This window comes from Triturus cristatus, chromosome 1_2 (assembly GCF_964204655.1).
Source record: "Triturus cristatus chromosome 1_2, aTriCri1.1, whole genome shotgun sequence".
NCBI lineage: Eukaryota > Metazoa > Chordata > Amphibia > Caudata > Salamandridae > Triturus > Triturus cristatus.
In genome coordinates, this window is record NC_140580.1 from 985,856,263 (window position 1) to 985,874,823 (window position 18,561).

The 18,561-nt window shown below is 42.5% G+C and overlaps 1 protein-coding gene across 5 annotated transcripts in view; it reads right to left on the reverse strand.

Moving 5' to 3' along the window:
• Positions 1-18,561, reverse strand: part of TRAF2 (TNF receptor associated factor 2) — a 407,403-nt gene that overhangs the window by 60,934 nt on the left and 327,908 nt on the right. For all 5 annotated transcript variants that reach the window (XM_085610939.1, XM_085610956.1, XM_085610929.1 and 2 more), the window contains 2 exons: positions 6,012-6,086; positions 2,490-2,564 (listed from right to left, as the gene is read on the reverse strand). In XM_085610939.1, the coding sequence (XP_085467065.1) occupies positions 2,490-2,564; positions 6,012-6,086 (150 nt within the window). The remainder of the gene's footprint in view (positions 1-2,489; positions 2,565-6,011; positions 6,087-18,561) is intronic.

The window sequence follows — 18,561 nt, forward strand, 5'->3', positions numbered from 1 at the left end:
CGGCACTGGCACAGATCTCCAGCGGGCAGTGATGCTGCCTCAGACAGCCCCACCAAAAGCACATCGAACATGGATACGGCATCCAACGAGAAGAGACGAAGATGGCAGTGCAGACTTTGGGAGAAAAGATGTAAGGAGAAAGGCGTGCGCGCGTTGTGCTGAAACGCCGGAGGGAGGGAGGGAAAGCAAAAGCACGCCATGCACGCGTTGAGGGAGCCGAGCCGTACACATCACCTGTCCTCCGTACGCGTACATCTGCTGTCTCTTATGCTAACGCCGTCAGCCCTACCCGTGCACATCTCCTGTCTTCCGTACGCGTGCACATGTCCTGTCCCCCTTCGGCACAGAAAGAGACAACAATAGATCTCGCCAAGGCGAGCAGCCCATGTGCTGTGTCGCTAGGCTAGACCTCAAAAGTGGATACATTCTTGCAGTTGGAAACAAATGAAACATCTTGCTCAGATTATAAAAAGGGTTTCCTGTTATCAGTGGAGGCCGCCACAACAGGACGGTGGGGGGGACGGATTCACTGTATGTACTTTATTTTAAATAGGAATTTCGTTTTTCTCATTATGTTGTTCCCTTTTTTATTTTTACAGGAGAACTCGCAATCACAAAATGTGCCTTCTTACTTTAAGAAAATGGCATCTGTTGACTTGCAATCTTCAATAAAATTGCGATTTTTATGCATAAACAGTTGGATTTCTTTTTCCAGCTTTTTTTGTGTTTTCTTCCATACCTATCTGTGCTTCTCAGCACTCCTCTGGGGTTGGACACCTCACATGGTGCCCCATAGGCACCGTTTGGCTGTAGATTTTTTTTTTTTTTAATGACAGTGTGAAATTCGTGATTTTGAAAACAATTGCGAAAAAAAAAAAATCTGAGCCCTTCCCCAGCCAACCACATTTAGTAAAAAATGTAAATGGGAGTGGCAGGAGGTAAGATCTTTTTAAACAGCTTTTTGAAGCTACCTTCTCCAAAACAATCATGTAATATAAAAAAATGCATAATGTAAATAACATGGTTCACTATTGCCATCTTGTGGTTTATAATGTGACACACACACACACACACACACACACACACACACACACACACACACACACACACACACACACCCCCCCCCCCCCCCCCCCCCCCCCCCACCCACCCACCCACCCGAGGGGAGGGAGAGAGAGAGAGAATGCCTAAAGAATCCAGTATTGACTCTGGTGACTTCATAAATCACGAGGTCAAAGGCGGAGTGGTTTGTGAACGTCACCTGAATACCGGGATGGAAACATAGGGCCATATTGCATATTTTCCTCATTCATTTTATTTAATATTTTGGAGTATTTAGCTTGAAATGTTTTTTGTTTCTCAAACAGAGAAATGTCCACAATTAAGTTTGGTTGTCTACACAAAAAAAGAACACAATGCCAACTTTTAACCCCTTCGGTGCCCGCCCCTTTCCCCGCCCTGTGCCGGCCGTTACATTAGCGGGCGGGGTTTGTGACGAGCTGGACTCGTCATGGGCACAGCGCCACCGCGGCCCATGACGAGTCCAGCTCGTCACGGGCATTGAAGAGGTTAAGAAAAATAATCACCTTTTGGGTTGGTAAAATCCACATTATGTCACCAATGGTAAATTGTTAAACCTGAATAGATCACCACCATGGCTAGTCGAACTATGCAATTTGATGCCTGTGTCATTTACCGCATAATTGCCACATATTTTGCAGATTTTAACAAAAAAATGTTTTTGCTCAAATGGATCAAAATATTAAAGTGAGAGAATGTCTTTTCTTGCCACGTAGTTTAGATAACACTATTATATAATTTTCTCGGTTTCACCATAATCTTAGTGACCCTGACAATGGTAAAGCTCTGCAGATTGATTTATTAACTGTCATTATGATGATGAAACCCATATTTCACAAGGACCTGTTTGATTAATTTGTCCATTTGAATGCAGGTATTTATAACACTACATTCTGTGCAATAAAAACACCCAGACATGTCATTGACCAATGTTTAAGTTAACCTCTCTACCTTCTTTCTTTTTATTAACCCATCTTGCCAAAATCCCAGGAATTTGAGACGGCCTGATCCAAGCTCCGATAGGAGACAATGAAAGCATCAGCATGAAAGAGAAATTCGCTGTGATATGAGGACATTATAATGCAGCCTGCAGGTATATAATCTGTGAACTTAACTTTATTGCAAAGGAGCCACAGGTTTAAAAATAGGTACCATCTATATACTGCTATACGCTAGAAGCAGGGTGTAGTATCTCCTTTCATATTTAAAGCTCATTCGCTGGGTCATAGAACAATTTTCCAAGGAAATGTAATTACAATTGTGCTCAATGCAAATCCAAAAATGCACCAACGCAAACGATTAATGTCACAGTACACTGCAGAACAAGGAGGCGGGAGTCTATTACAAACATAATACAAGTCACATGCGCAAAAGGAAATTCGCTCAAATGGAGACAACAATGTTCTTACCATTTCAGTACAGCCTACAACATGGAATCTGCAGGGCACTTTGCATTTTCCACATGATTTGACATGGTCTTGAAACTAAGAGGGAACGAGACAAAAATCACGTGTGTAAATATGTTAAGCCTAAGTTTTAGTTTCACATCCTCTCCTATCTACTTTTCCAGAAAGCAACAATTTGTCTCCTAGTGCTTTCGCTTTCAATACTGCAGACATGTAAAAACGTGCCCCTTTTTAGGTCTCGCCTGGCAAGACTTTTTGTGAGGGCTCAAAAAAGTGCTACCACTGTAGCCTAGAGCTACAGTGCGTGTGCGCTGGCGCGCGCGAGCCTCACTTTCGCGGCCGCTTTGATGTTCTCCGTGAGCCAGTTTTTAGGTCTCGCCAGACCCAGCACATGCGCTGGTCTGGCGAGACTTTTTGAGAGGGCTCCAAAAAGTGCTACTAGGCCAGCCTAGAGCTACAGTGTATGTGCGCGCCCCGCGCTTGACTGCGAATACTTTCACTTTCGCGGCCGCACGGCTGCTTGGCATAGCCAATAGATCTCGCTTTTGGGACCTTATAAGTATTTAGTTATGCAACTGTTGCATGGCTAAACACTTATAAGGTCCCAAAGGCGAGACCTATTGGCTATGCCAATGCTTGTTTTCCCCCCTGTTTATTACTTCTATGTAGTAATGGTGGCACCCATGCGCCGCCATTACTACAGAGCAGTAATAAACAGAAACAAGCATTGGCATAGCCAATAGGTCTCGCTTTTGGGACCTTATAAGTATTTAGTTATGCAACTGTTGCATGGCTAAACACTTATAAGGTCCCAAAAGCGAGACCTATTGGCTATGCCAATGCTTGTTTTTTTAGACACACATTCAAGTGCTCATTCTAGTTTCGTTTTTAGGTTTCAAGAAACTCCCAACTATAGATGATGTGAGCTCTAATTCACAATAATAACTTCATTATGCTGTACATGTTTGTCACCCCTCTTTCACCGTGATATTCACAATGAGGGAAATTTGGAAACCAAATGCAAAAGTAAATTAGATCTACGCAGTTGTTTTCTGCTGACAGTGAAGTTACAGCAGCAAACAAAGGATGTAAACAGCATTCACACACTTTCCAATGGATATAGAAATAAGAAAACACCCAGTCACTCTCTCGCCACCTTGGAAGGGAAAGCATCCCTTCATTACAGAGCTATTACTGCTATTAATTATAGTAATATTAATAATATTGATATCGGTATTGGTAGTATTGGTGTAATCACAATAGCAAAGCATGGGTGGATGCTTGGTTTTGTCTGTGGACCTTCCAGCCACACTAGACCGCATCCTAATAAACCATATTATGTCATCCGCTAGTAGTTCAGCAAAAACACACATTATACCAAACCACTGAGCAGTAGTGTGCCACAACATGACAACGCACACATGTGCACCACCACACTACTCAACCACAATATCACACATCACCGTGCACCATAAAACAAAGCAGCATATAGATATAAGTCCCTACCACATACCTACTAACATATTACATCACTTCAAACCCCACCTTAAAAAAACACTCAAGGACATCATTCAATATCACACCAAATCACGTTATACTTTCTCACACAAATGTTGACTAGACAATGTACAGCAGCACAGCAATCCTAGGGTTCAACACCAGACAACATTTGGCTTTATCTAGATGCAAATACCAGTGCACACAATCCTACAGAAAACCATGACCACCGCACCACACCAGATTATCATAAAATGCAATAAAACACCACATCACACCACAGCTGACTGTAGAACACAAGACATCAGTTACCTTCCCATACATCCGTACCGAAAACAAAAATGTACATTATTTAGATGAAGCTACAGTTCCAAATCAGACCACATCCTCACGCACCACTCGGCATACTACAGTACAGACAACAAATCGTAACAGAACATAACGCCATTGCCTTCTGCATCAATTCCCCACACGTTACCACATAAGCCCTGCATACCAAAACACACCTAATCATCTTTAACACTGTGACAACATACTGCACCACTAAACACCTCATCTAACTATTGCTTCACATCTCTCTTTCACTATATTGTGCAAACGATGTTATTGTTTTTTTGCTCATTGTTTGTTTCAGTTCATCATTTGTTTGCTCTCTTGATCTTTGGTTTTTGAAATTATTCCAGCTGGGGTAATTCAAATTTTTGATCGAATTGTGGTAATAAAATTCAAAACTCATATCATTGAATCGGTTTATGGAACTGATTTTTGTATCTAGAACAACTGTATTTCATTTTTTGTTAAGGGGCCGTTGTCTCTAGAATATCTCCTAATGCAAGCAAGGGAAATGGTACCTTAATATCACGCTGGGTATTAAAAGAGTGCTATAATGTGAGTGGACAGGGGTGATGCAGTGGACTCACAGCTATTAGACCTGGTGCCATTACACCTACTGCACCACTGATACCCTCCAGGGCTCTTTTTCTCAGCTAGGCCTACAACTGGCATGGAGATGTCACTGGCTTGGTATTGTTTACCCTAGGCCAGCATTTTCTTTATATTTCATCCACAGGGAAATCTGACCCTCAAGAAAAACAAATGTATTTCACTAGGTTCATGTGCAAGCTCCCACTGGATCACACACTGATATATATCTGTTACAAATGAAGATCTCCAATGGTAAAGTACTAATGAAGTGAAATGGTGTGCAAAATAAACCTACCTATGAGAAGCCATATGGATTAAAAAACAAAGGTAAAGCACTTCTAGGGTACTTTTGCTGAACTCACCCTGAAACTAGCTTGTAGACCAGTCACATTCTAATGATTGTTGCCCCAGCGCAGCAATGGCTCTGTACACATCTTCCACAGAGATAGCTTGCACCAATAAACAAAATGCCTCATTTCACTTTCAAAACGTACCATAGGAGATTGGCAAATTTCTACTGAATCACTCATTGCCAAGTTACTGTCAAAAAGCATGCTCTTACAGAGTTATACATTTATTGTGAGACTTGAAAATGGGATTGACACCTTATCTCAACCTTTGACAGCTCACCACAACTTTAAAGAAGAACAGGACGGTTCGTTAAGTCATTCCTTTTATTATCCTTCTTTATGAACCAGAGCTTAGGCAAGCAGCTTAATCATGCTATAGCGTTTTATAAATATGCATGTACATCATTATCTTTGCACGCAGTTTTGCAAAGCATGTTTGTCAGACTGCTAGACTAGATTACCTGCCGACAGTCGAAAATGTTAAGAGATTTCACGAAGGAAATGCCAACAGTCGAAAAGATTAACAGATTTCACAAAGGAAATGACATGCATAGAAAAGAATGCTGGGAGGAGAAATAAACAATACACTTTAAAAATGACCAAGTAGAGCCCATACCTTTAGGGCCATAATGCATGCATATCCAAAAGCACAGCTTTCACAGATGTCTATCCCAACAAGTATGGTCTTAGTGAATAAGACACAGATAGCCTACAGATATTTTAATAGACACATCAATAATGTTAATGTGGTTACCTTCTCTCTTGGTATTTTCTTTCTTCCACATCCTTCACAGGTGAGCAGGTACTTTGGGCAAACTTTGTCGTGAGCCTAAATAAATAAAGAATGGATATGTAGGAGCACAACAATGATGGGAAACAGATATAGATGCACACACTGACAACTCATCGTTAAGCCTGAAATAACACTGTCTGTTGAGAAGTCTCTCATTGCTTGAAAGTTAAGACTTTTATAAATCAAAGAGAGATCAGAAAAGATAAAGCACTATCGGTGGCAAAGGATCACCCCCCACAAGCATATTCTTCTAATAGTCTTTATACCCAGGTAAAGGTTTACCTTAACGTCAGGCATTTTAGTCATATGTAGGTTTTCTTAAAGAGTGGGTTTTGGTATCTGATATACAGGTTCCCTGGCGTAGCCTGTGGCCGAAATGCACCACCAGATACATTTCCCAAAAATTAGGTATAAATAACTGCAGACGTATTACATTCCGGTTGATCTATACTGGACTAAAAAGTATTTTGGTAGTCTTTTAAGACAGGGATTGTGGAAGTACACGCTAAGTGACACTCACTGGTGACTGCGTAGGAAGGAATTACCCTCTGAATGGACAGTTGAAGTTCTTGGAATGAGAGTGATGATCTTATGACTGGTAAAGAGGCAATGCTACAACGAGTACCACGTTCAGTCTTTACTCAGTGATACCCAAACTCTTCAGGCTGAGGCCTGTTATGGCCTAGATTGCATCTTGTGCTGCCAGTCCAGGCTGCGACTGGACCTCCCAGCTGGATTCCTCAGCAGAAAACACAAAAGTGTGCTGGGTCGAAAATCATTATGTATGACATGCAAGTCTGCTCAGGGTCAGACCCAGAAAAAAATGCTATACCTATGCATTACTTGAAGCCTGTCTTTAAAGGTGAATGCTAAAGCAGAGGTTGATTCTTCTTTTTGAGAATAAAAATGTAAAACAAACTAAGAAGATGAGCTTTGGAGTACAGGGAGAAAATAAAAACGCAACAACCAAAAGGGTCAAGCATCAAGAGAAGCCTTTTTCATGCCACCATCCAATATAGATGAGATGGTTGGTAGTGTTCAGATATCTATTGTTAGTGAGGGTTAAGTGTCCTAAGAAGAAGAATGAATGAATGTATGTTTTAAAAAATACAACAACCTCTTTCTGATGATTTTTTCTCTGGTCATGGCATTTCCCAAATAGCAACAAAGAAAAGCGCAGGATTACAAAGCAACTGCAACTCTTATCACATTGTACATCTTTTGCATGACTATATAGAATGTATACATCAAATAAACCTAAAAGTGTCAAAGTCTGACAAAGTCTGACCTTTTCATTGCTCATATATCTGCCCCCAAAGAGAAATCCATGGACTGATCTTTAACGGCCAATGATACAATAGACAAAATGTACTTGCATGTAACCACATTTTATCTTGTCACCTTTCCTATGCTAACAAGCATTGAATTTCCTTATGCAGACTATGAGCCTATGAAAGATACAATGGTGGAGAGCTAAACAATTCAAGACAGGGCACTAGATGCAATGGCGGCAATAAAACCTGCATGGAGACTAACCATATTTGATTTATCATATTGAGGATGTAATGTTGGGTTATTTCGGTCAAAAGAGCTTAGAATCATCTGGATATGGTTTGAAATATCTCTTTTGAAACACGGAGCCAGTACAGGCAGTTCTGAGCTCAATAGCATAGTAAGTGTGGCCCAGAAAGGCATTGTCATCTTAAGTAGCAGAGGATAACCTAAGGCAAACTACATGTACATTTATCCTGCGACTCCATTATGTTTGCTCTCCATGTTACATTCCTACCTCACAGATTTGATGAGCAGCCCTAATGTGGGTCCATGTAAAATATCAGTGGGTATGGAAAAGTCGACTGTTTACACTTTAGCATCACTTGACCAGGTCAGCACATGGCCTAAATTTTTGCAAGTTAAAATCAGTGACTATTTCTTAAAACATATGTTAACTGTGCATGATATCAAAAGCATTGATATGGAGGATAAACATGGCGGCCGGCTAAGGAGTGGGCCGTAAGCTACTCACCTCTCCGGCACACTATATTTGTTGGACCACGCTGACTTCGAACGCCGAGGCTCCAAGCGGGTTTGTGTTGCCCTCGTAGCAAAGGGGGGCCAGAACGCCCCTCAAACCCCTTTTGAAGCTGCACAGTCCAGAAGACTTCGTAGCGCGGCCAGTCACTCATGGAGGTCCATGGTTTCTGGCCGCTCTGCAGCTACGCCGGGACAGGCGGGCTGCAGCTCAGATTCAGCTCTGGGTCGCAGGCGGGAGTGTCAGCACAAGCGTGCGGCCGCTGTCTGCAGTGCAAATAACATCCCCTGAGCGCCACCAGCTCCAACAACACGTGCCCCAAAAAGATCCCCACGCCGGGCGGAAAGGAGAAAGTGCAGGGGAAGCTCCCACAGAACTCCAGAAGGGCACCAAGGAAGGCAGATAAGACTGGCGCTTCACCACCTGCAGAGGCAAGACTACAAGGTATTTCCCGCTATACACTTAGGAACTGTCAAATAGATTTTGCTCCTGGACAGTCTAGGGGGAGTATTTGAGTGGGTTCCCCCAATAATTACATCCACAATACAGACCCCCCATTACAGCGAGAAATCTGGCTATTAATGATTTTCTCCCCAGCACATACAAAAAGAGAGGGGGTAAGTCTGCGCACACACTAGATCCTTTGAGTGGGAAAATTAAAATCACACTCTCTCTGAGGTCCTTCTTTAAAGTACAAGGAAGTGAGAAAAACACACTCACCACCCAAATCTGCGACTGGCCCCATACATAAAGCCCTGCTAGGATGAGGTCTCAAAAAACAGGAAAGCCAGAGGAGCTCCCTCTAACAAACAGGTTCCAGGCTTTAGCCGTTGACACGATATCCCCTGAGACCATAACTGCAACTGTTACGGGGGTGAATACACCCACAGTCGAGGAGCACCTACATCCATCCCCCACAACTCAGGAGAAAATGGGGGCTCTGCTGCGTACACTCTCAGAGGAGATACAAATAGATTGACATTGTCTGAGGCAAACCAAGCAAACATTTGCAACGTTTGTGAGAGTCTAGAAAACAAACTAACTGACCGCTCTGAAAGAATTAGGAGTCAGGAAGTAGCTTTGGAGACCATGAGAGAGGAAGTGCAGGGAACAGTAAAGAAATCAAAAATCTTAAATTGGGCGAGAAAATACTTCAGGAAAAGATTGAAGTATTAGAAAATCATTCCAGAAGAAACAATTTAAGAATCCTCAATATCCCTGAGGGAAGAGTAGGAGGGAACCTGAATGAATTTGTGGTAAACCTGATAAAAGAATTCCTACCAACAGTCAGGATGCTAGATCTTCATCAGGACATACAACGAGTACTTAGGGATCCTTTTAGGAAGAACCCTAACATAGATAAGCCTAGGAAGAGCCTTGTAAGTTTTAACACCTACCGGACGAAAGAAATGATCCTCACTGAGGCGTTAAGAACAGGCTCACACACCAAGGATGAGTGGATCTTCTGCATACGCTCAGATATAGCTAAGGAGACACAAAGTTGACAGTGGGAGCTAGGCAAACATATACAAGCACACAAATCCTTAGGTGCCACGGCCCAATTAAAATTCCCTTCCACATTAAGGATAATGTGGAACAACAAGATGTATAACATAAAGGAGCCAGCGGAAGTACAGAATTTAATTATGAGTATGAAAACCTAGTGCTAGGTTACCGGTCCACAGCTAGGCTAGAGTCACACATTTAATTCGGAGAGGGCTGAAGGGCATGATGAAAATGCCCAGCTTGGTTAAAGGGAGGGTTCCTTGGGGGGTGGGTAAACACTATATAGTTAATGTAAGTACCACACTGGGTGGGGAGCAGTGGGAAAAAATAAAAAACAAATAAGGTCCTCATATGTGACAGCCAACACAACAATAAGGTCTTCGGGAGTAAGGTGGGACCTTAGAAGATAGCTGTCTCCAAGAAGACCCACAACATGAGGGTTTTAAGCTGAAAAATAAATGGTCTAAGGGTGCCTCTAAGAATCTAATGACGAACTTGGGTTTGATAGATCCCTGGAGAGACAAGGCAGGTAGAAACAATAGCTACACATATCCTAATAAAATGTGGTCATGCCTCCCGCATAGACTGTTTTCTGATTGATACCAGGTTAAGGAATAAAGTTACGGCAGTCACCCATCAACCAGAGCACTCATCAGATCACTCCGCAGTGAAACTTGAGTTAACTCTTGATTGTGGTGCATTTATTCCCAGGTGGACCTTGAACAGATCTCTCTGAAAAGAACAGAAGATAGTATCTAGCCTAAAACAGGACACTTTAGAATTTTTTGAGCTGAATAAGAACTCTACCCACCCAAGATTAATCTGGGACGCCAATAAGGCCTTTATACATGGGAAACTAATCAATTATGCTGCGCATAGGCGCAGGGAGGCCAACTACAAAATAACGGGGCTTGAAAGGAAAATATCTGCCAGGTATACAGACTTAAATGAAGCAGTTGATCTTGAAAAGAAAACAGGAATTCAAATGCAAATAGATGAAGCTAAAAAGGAGCTTACAGAGCACCTGGAGGTCATACAAATAAAATGGAATGCTAGCCAAATCGCATGTTATGAATATGGGGAAGGCTGCGGTAAACTACTGGCATGGAAGGCAAGAGGAGTCATGGCTAGAAATTCAATTAAAGAAGTAGTAATTGAAGGAACTGGGGAAAGTAAACAGAATGATCAGGACATTAGGAGGGCTTTTACCCCTTTTTTAAAAAAACCTATACAGGGAAGACTCTTTAGCAACAGAACCGCAGATTAACAACTTGTTGAGACTTGATTCCCCTTTAAAACTTGCACAAGACAAAGAGGAATACCTTAACAAGCAAATAAGTGCTGCAGAAGTTCTCAAGGCTATCAAGCGTCTAAAAAGGGGGAAAGCTCCAGGGCCAGATGGCATCCCGTGTGAGATTTACAAAGCCTTAGCAGACGAAATCACCCCAGTTTTGACCTCTTCATTTAATATCATGTATTTAGACAAAGCCCTCATACCCGATACAAGGAATGGTGCCACAATTACCTTAATTTTTAAACCAAACAAAAATCCTAAAAAGCGTGAATCGTATAGGCCACTCTCCCTACTTAATAATGACTATAAGTTGTTTACAAACATTCTGGCCAAAAGACTGGATAGGGTAGAGAAAAAATCAAAACATCTCAAAAAGGATTTATGACGAACAGACATCTACATGACTTTGTACACGATTTGGTGTGTGCTATTGATTTGGCTACAGATAAAGATCTTTCCCAAGCCATTATGATGGTGGACGCCGCCAAGCCGTTCAATAGGGTCAGTTGGCCCTTCTTACATGCAGTTTTAAGACTTAATGGGCTAGCAAATAACTTTCAAGACGCAATCCAAATTATATATAGATCTCCATCGGCAAAGGATCTTGGTAAATGGTTCCCTTACTCCTGAACTGAAGATTAGTAGAGGCACTCTGCAGGACTGCCTCCTATCCCAGTTACTGTTCAATTTATATATTGAGCCCTTGGCTAGGAGCCTACCCGACCATTTTGGATAATTTAAAGGATTTTGGAAGAGTATCAGGCTATCTAGTTAATGAGAAAAAAACTGAGATTAAGGCCTGGAATGCACCATTAAACACCACTCTAAAAAAAAAAGAGAAAAATTAAATCAGGTACCTAGGAGTCCCGGTGTCGAAAAATTTGGACAACTTGGTTCAGAAACTGTTCAAAACGTATGAAGGAAACTAAAAGTCTACTAAAACTTTGGTCCCATCTCCCCCTATCCATTATTGGTAGATTTAGCCTAATCAAAATGATACTCCTCCCAAAATTTACATTCCTGGTTAATGAGCTACCTCTGCACTTTGAGGGTAATTGGTTCAGGAACTTACGGGGGGAGTGGAGTAATTTCATATGGGCTAATAAGTGCATTAGAATAGCCTGGAAGAAGCTACGTAAAAAGAAAACGGATGGTGGAGTAGCCTTCCCAGACATCCAATTGTATTGTTATACCGTCCAATTGAAAAACTTCAGAACACTTAATGAAGAACTACCAGCAGGGGCGGCCTTGTTTTGGGGCTCTAACCAATGACTTGGCAGAACAAGGAAGCTATTTTCTCTTTAAATTTGGACACCCCAAATTTTTCAAAAAGGTTCGACTAAGAGTCCTGATCGCGGCCTGTAAACTTTGGATGCAGGTCAGGAGGATCCTCAAAATTTCCTATCATAGTCCATAGACCCCAATTTGGAAATCCCCAGAACTCCTCTGTCCTTATTGGACTCTTTAGCCACCTCTTTAATGGATTCAGGGACAGAGAAATGGGGACAGTTGATGGGCGAAGCTATTGCAAATTCATGGGACTACCTAGTTAAGGAACCCAATAATTCACTGTCAAAGCTTAAATACTTGCAATTAGTAAGCTGGGCTCGAGAACAACCAAATGTAGGACTTTCCACCGACTGGGAGGAAAGAATTTGCAGTACCAATTCGCAAAGAAAAGAAATGACTATGTGGTACTGGATGTTAATTCACACAGAAGGCGGCCCTAACAAGCTGCCGAAAGAAGAGTGGAAAGAAGTCCTACCTACAGCTGATCTACCATCACTTTGGCAAGTATCAATGACCATACTTTGGTCTTTTGTTAGATATGCACCTTTAAGAAGAAATCATGTGTTTACTTCACACAGGGTGTACTGGTCTCCCAAGAAACTAAAATAGGAGATAAGATTAAGTATTGTCTGAAGTGTGACCTAGAGAAAGCAGATGATGTGCATATGTTTTGGCAATGCCCTGCAGTACAAGACTACTGGCAAGACGTGGGTAATGTTTTGGCAGCCCTTATGAAAAGGGGAATATAGGTAAGCCTGCCTTTGACTATATTTGGAGTGCTAGAAGGGGGCGGCTTCAAGGGAAGAGACAGGAAACTGCAAGAGCAACTAATTTTTTTTTATAATTATAGCTCGCAGGGAAATCTACATTAATATGGTCTCTTGCACACCACCATCTTGCGCAGGGTGTTTAAAAATTAAAAAAAAGTACTTATATGTGACAACAGTAAAAAAATCTGCAGTTTCCAGATCTAACAACTGAAGTAGTTTGTAACAGATTAGGGAGCCAACTCTGTGTCACTGTAAAAGTGCCCAAGAAATTTGATATCTTGAAGGCTAGAGGTTGTCTTGTTTGAGGTCACTATACAGATTCTATGGCAGCCATAGAGCGCAGTTATGGATAAGGCCAACGTTAATGTTAGGAGGGGATTGAGTGGTATTTTTTTTTAGTTAATCTTTTTAAGTTTTGTGTGAGGTTTCACCTGTAATAACATATTAGGTTAAAAAGACAATCCTACAGTAATAAATGTTATATCGCAAGCAAATATTCAAATTTTGGTAAATTTTAACAGCTGGAACTTGGCAAACGCACAGAGAAGACTGAAATTCTGCAATACAAAACAAGCAAAACATTACCAACAAATGTTGTAACTTCCACTCAAAAAACAACAAAAAACGAACCAGGCAGATTTTGGATCTTTGCACAACTGGATAAAGGAACAAAACTGTTACTACGATTTTAGGTCTCGCGTAGGCAGCGCATACGCGGTCTCTTCTAGACATGCTGTATCCATTCTGTGGGCTTACAGACCTCCCATCGCTTTTGATTAGTAACTTCTATTGTCCCTCGTAAAGACCTGCTTATAAGCGGTTATTCGTTCTTGTATGTCCCTCCTTTTCGTGTGTTGATACCGCCAACAGTCCTATATTTTCTGCTGATTTTTTTATGTGTTTCAGAAAGGTACAATTTTCTTCCTGTGTCACGTTGTTGCGAGGTGTCTTCAGCAGCATGGGAAGGCTCTCCATTTGCACAGATGCTCCCCTTGCCTTTAGATTTTGAGCATGCAAACAATTGTAAACAGGCCTGTAAGTCTTGTTCTATGTTTTGCTCATGCTTTAATCAGCTCCGTCTATCACTGTTGGCACGGGCTCTCTGAACATGCACATCTCTCAGGATGACTCTATTTACAGTCGGCTGCCTTACTGTTTACTTACTACAATCAAACTCTTGCTAATCTATCAAGAGCAGCATGCTTCTTACAATTACAATGGGCTTTATTTACAAGACTCGATTTGCTGTTTGTGGGTTTTAGGATTGGTTTCAGCTATAGATATCCCCCTTCCTTACACCATCATGGTTTTTCCCTTTGTCATTTTTTAGGTCTCGCCTAGTGACGCAGCGCATGCGCTGCTCGCCTTGGCGAGATCTATTGTCGTCTGTTTTTCATCGGAAGGGGGACAGGAAATGTGCACGCGTACGGACAGGAGATGTGCACTCCGTACGCGTGCACATCTCCTGCCCCACGGCTCGTGGCGTTTTCAGGACAACACGCGCATGGCGCGCTTTCACTTTCCCTCCCTCTCCCCCATGATCTCCTCCCCGTCACAGAGTCTTTTATGTGTGTGAGAGTCTATTTCAGACAAATGCAGTGAAGGTTTGTTTGTTTTATGCAGGAGCCATAAACACAAGTTTCTTTTAGATGTAAACAGGGCCTCACGTGATCAATGGGATGGGGGGGGTCACAGAGGTTATTGTAAGTGTGCCTTGTGCTGCATTCTTTATTTACAACCTGCTGACGCTTTACGTTAACAATGATTTCCTCTGCGTCAACCATAGTGCGACAGTGTCTGGTCCAAGAATTCAGACTGGAAACATGGGGTCCCAGTGACGTAGCGCCATCTGTGTCCTCGAAGCGCATGTGCCCGGAACCCTCCTCCCCTGAAATAAATCATAGTGGTACCTGGTCCCATGGCCCCCACCTACAAACCTCAGACCACGCCTCCTCAGACCCACTCAAACTCCACAGACCTGACTCCCGCCTCACCTCACCCACCCATCGACCGCCGTGAACCGCCCTACGTGGAATGTCTGTGGCGAGTGTTTTCTAAACTCTTACCCCACACACAAGCATGTGATGGTGAAGTGAGAGCATCCTCTCACACCTTCACATAAGCAAGCTTACAGCAGCTTCAGCCTCTGAATAACGATCCAGCCATTCATCCTTGGAGATACAGTTCATGCACCCCAAAGGGGCAGCTGAATGCTTCTCCCTCTCACCCTGCAGACTCTCGTTTAAGGGCGGAGGGGCCCTGTGCAAGAAATCACCGAGTCTGTTCCTTGTCCCCGAACACCTCCCACTTCAAAGGTGCAGTCTAGCAGTCACAAGGAAATCCTGGCGATGCACGGGGGAACTCTTTAGGGAGCAGTTAATGACCAATTGAGGTCTAAACCATATGTATCCCGTAAAGCATCAAAACATTCTTGCATTTTCACTCACCTCAAACTGGTGTCAAATCTTGCAAAAGTTTTGAGAAGTATTCTGAGAGTCCTAGGAACGATCTCGCATCATCCTTGCAGGAGGCAGCACACTCTTCACGCCTTTCACTCATTCGTTGTGGTAAATGCCCAGTTCTCACACTTCAAGGCCTAAAAATGTTACAGACCGAGCAGCAAGCTTCCACTTTTTGAACTGAGCGTCAAAACCTTCATACTCAAAACACCTCCCACCTTCCTCAAATGACCATCAGCCTCCAGCCTGTACTTCCCCATGATTAGAAAGTCATTTAGGAAAACCGCTGCTCCCTAACCCCCTGGAACGAGTGATTCATCAGTATCTGAGAACTGCAGCCATTGACCCCAGCCTGAAGGCAGTGAACAAACTGTGAGCAGCCAAACGATGCGATGCCAGCGGCTTGGCTCGGCTCCTGCTGTTCGGGTGAAATTGCATCTGGTGGGAGGCTGACGCTAGGCCCCTTTGTAGTGGAAAGCAGCTTGTCCTTTACAGTGCATTGTGTCAGTGCCACGTCTGGTTGGTAAACTGAGGGGAACGTATTGGCAGAGGGCATTGCTCATCCCGCCAGAGCACAGTAGCGCAGCATGAACTTCCAGGCGCTGTGGATGGTGTGTTTGTGATTAGAGGAGCGAGCGCTGAAGGCAAGCATGCTCCGCTGACAGTTTGTTGATTCTCGGGCAAGGGTGTGAGTGAGACTGGCAGAGCTAGGCATCCATGAAAGGCGAGGCTCAGGTTTAAGTGTGTGCCCTGCTCGCTGCAGCCGCTTGCGGCGTGTTTATGGCACGCTCTGGTTTATATAATTGGTGATTTGCATGCTGATGGAGTGAGCCTGTGTGATGGTGAACGAGGACATGTCTTTAGACAATTCCCTAAATGGTGAGATTATTGTGTAGTTAGGGCTGTCGCACCTCATTATTGCCGATTCAGGCTGACAGTGTCCGCACTAAGAGGCATTATTACTGTGCCAGCTCTTAAACGAGGCTGCTTTTAATGACCGATGCTTAAACCAATACTATTAATTTGGATCGGAATAAATGATATAGACCTCGATTTTTAGGCTTTTCTCCATTTTGTGTACTGTATCAAAATAAAGACCTTTGATTCCTTGTTTGTGCTAACGAGCCGACTTGGGAATTTACTTAAAGCGCTGGGTTTTTAGGTGTGCAGTGGTGTTTTAATTGCTTAGCGGATGTAGTGTGAAATGTATTGAGCACAGCAATTGCTTTCACTTCTTGTCCACTATTTCAGTGTCTGGCACAGATTTAATATTTTAATTAGGTGACCATCATTTTTCAAGATTGCCTTTGGAGAATAAGTTGAGGGTAATGTAAAGCCAGGAGTATGGTTTATGGGCCACATGCATTTTTGAGAAAACACACTGTTGGTAAAGTGAGAGTGTAGAATGTGACCTGCTTCAGTGTAAGGAATAGTTTTAGGTTACATTTTGAAACCAGAATAAAGCTCATTCAAGTAAAACGGAATGGACAACTGCAGAGAAACCTGATAAGCAAGAATACAGATCTTGTTTCATAAAACATTTACTTATTTGCGTTTCCAAGCTCTGTAAATAGAAGACGTTACTATTCCTAAATTCAGTGGTGTTCAGTTTACTCAGAAGAATGGAGAACCGAGTCTGTCCTCTTGGGATTCGAATTGTTCTTCAGATCATTATAGCTGTCAGCAGCGCAGTTACTACATGTTTATATCACAGGGAGAGGGCAGTTGGTATCATAATTCAGTGGTCTGCAAAGGGCACTGTTCTCCACTTTTATTGTATTCAAATTGTCGGACTGGTGAAAATGAAAGGCTAGTTGGCCCTGCCATAATTTGAGCTTGTAACTTCCAGTTTACTTCCAATATCAATAACGAACACTTGACTTATTAAGCCATCAAGCCGTCTTGCACTTTTAGTACCAAAGAAAATAATGAGAAAATATGTGTTATTATGTGTACATGTTGACATTACTGGCAGGCAGCTATCACCCCCGACTTCTTCCAACCCACTGGTTCTCCAATCCATGTCTTGATCTCGAGCTATCCTACGAATAATTGCTACTAGTTCTCCTTTCTTATCTTTCTGTTTCTCATTTTCTATGCCTCTACTTTGCCTCACTTCTCTTTTCGCCATCATATTAATTGCATTTGTTCCATTTCTAAGGCTTGCATTGATTTTTCATTTACTCTCTCTCTCTCTCTGCCTCACCTGTCTGTCCATCTTTCATTTCCCACCCATCTCTATTTAACATTAACTATCAGGTGTTAATAATCCCTTGGTGTTTCACTTGGCACACTCTCTATAGGAGAACGCACAGCTCTTTCTCTTCGAAGTGCGGCAAAATATAGTGCCTCTTATGTTTTTACTCAGACTTTAATGGCTCACTTGCAAGGGGAGAACCCCAGTACGGTGCAAACCCCATGTGATGCACGTGAAGTCATATTAGGGTACTGGTAAAATGACTTACAATAGTGACGTGGAGTATTGAACCCTGCCTATCCAGAGCAACTTTTAAACATCCAATATAAATAGAAGAAAGCCTCATTGTTACAATATGTCCGCGTTTTTTCGGTCCGCAAAACAGATCCAACAGCAGGCATATATTCCATGCTGGCACTCTCTCCACATAGTGAGTTCAGATATTTATGCATAACTGCAGGTGGCAGACTGGATTAGTTTGACTTTAAGTAAATAGAGTAAACCCTTAATGAAGTAAAAATATAATTCTATTAGGAGTTTTAAAACCTTTTTTCTAACAAGCATTTGCAATGCAATAGGTCTTGCATTTACGAGAGTTTAAGCTAGTGGCACTGTAAATGACAATGCCTTTTATTTATGTTTTTAAAACAAAAACAACAAGCATTGGCATAGCCAATAGGTCTCGCCTTTGGGACCTTATAAGTGTTTAGCCATGCAACAGTTGCATAACTAAATACTTATAAGGTCCCAAAAGCGAGACCTATTGGCTATGCAAAGCCACGATCACGATTAAACATCAAAGCGGAAAGTAATCGCGGTAAAGCGCGTCGCGCACATGCACTTTAGCTCTAGGCTGGCCTGATAGCACTTTTTGGAGCCCTCTCAATAAATCTCACCAGACCAGCGCATGCGCTGGGTCAAGCGAGACCTAAAAAGCATTGTCATTTGCAATGTCGAAACCTC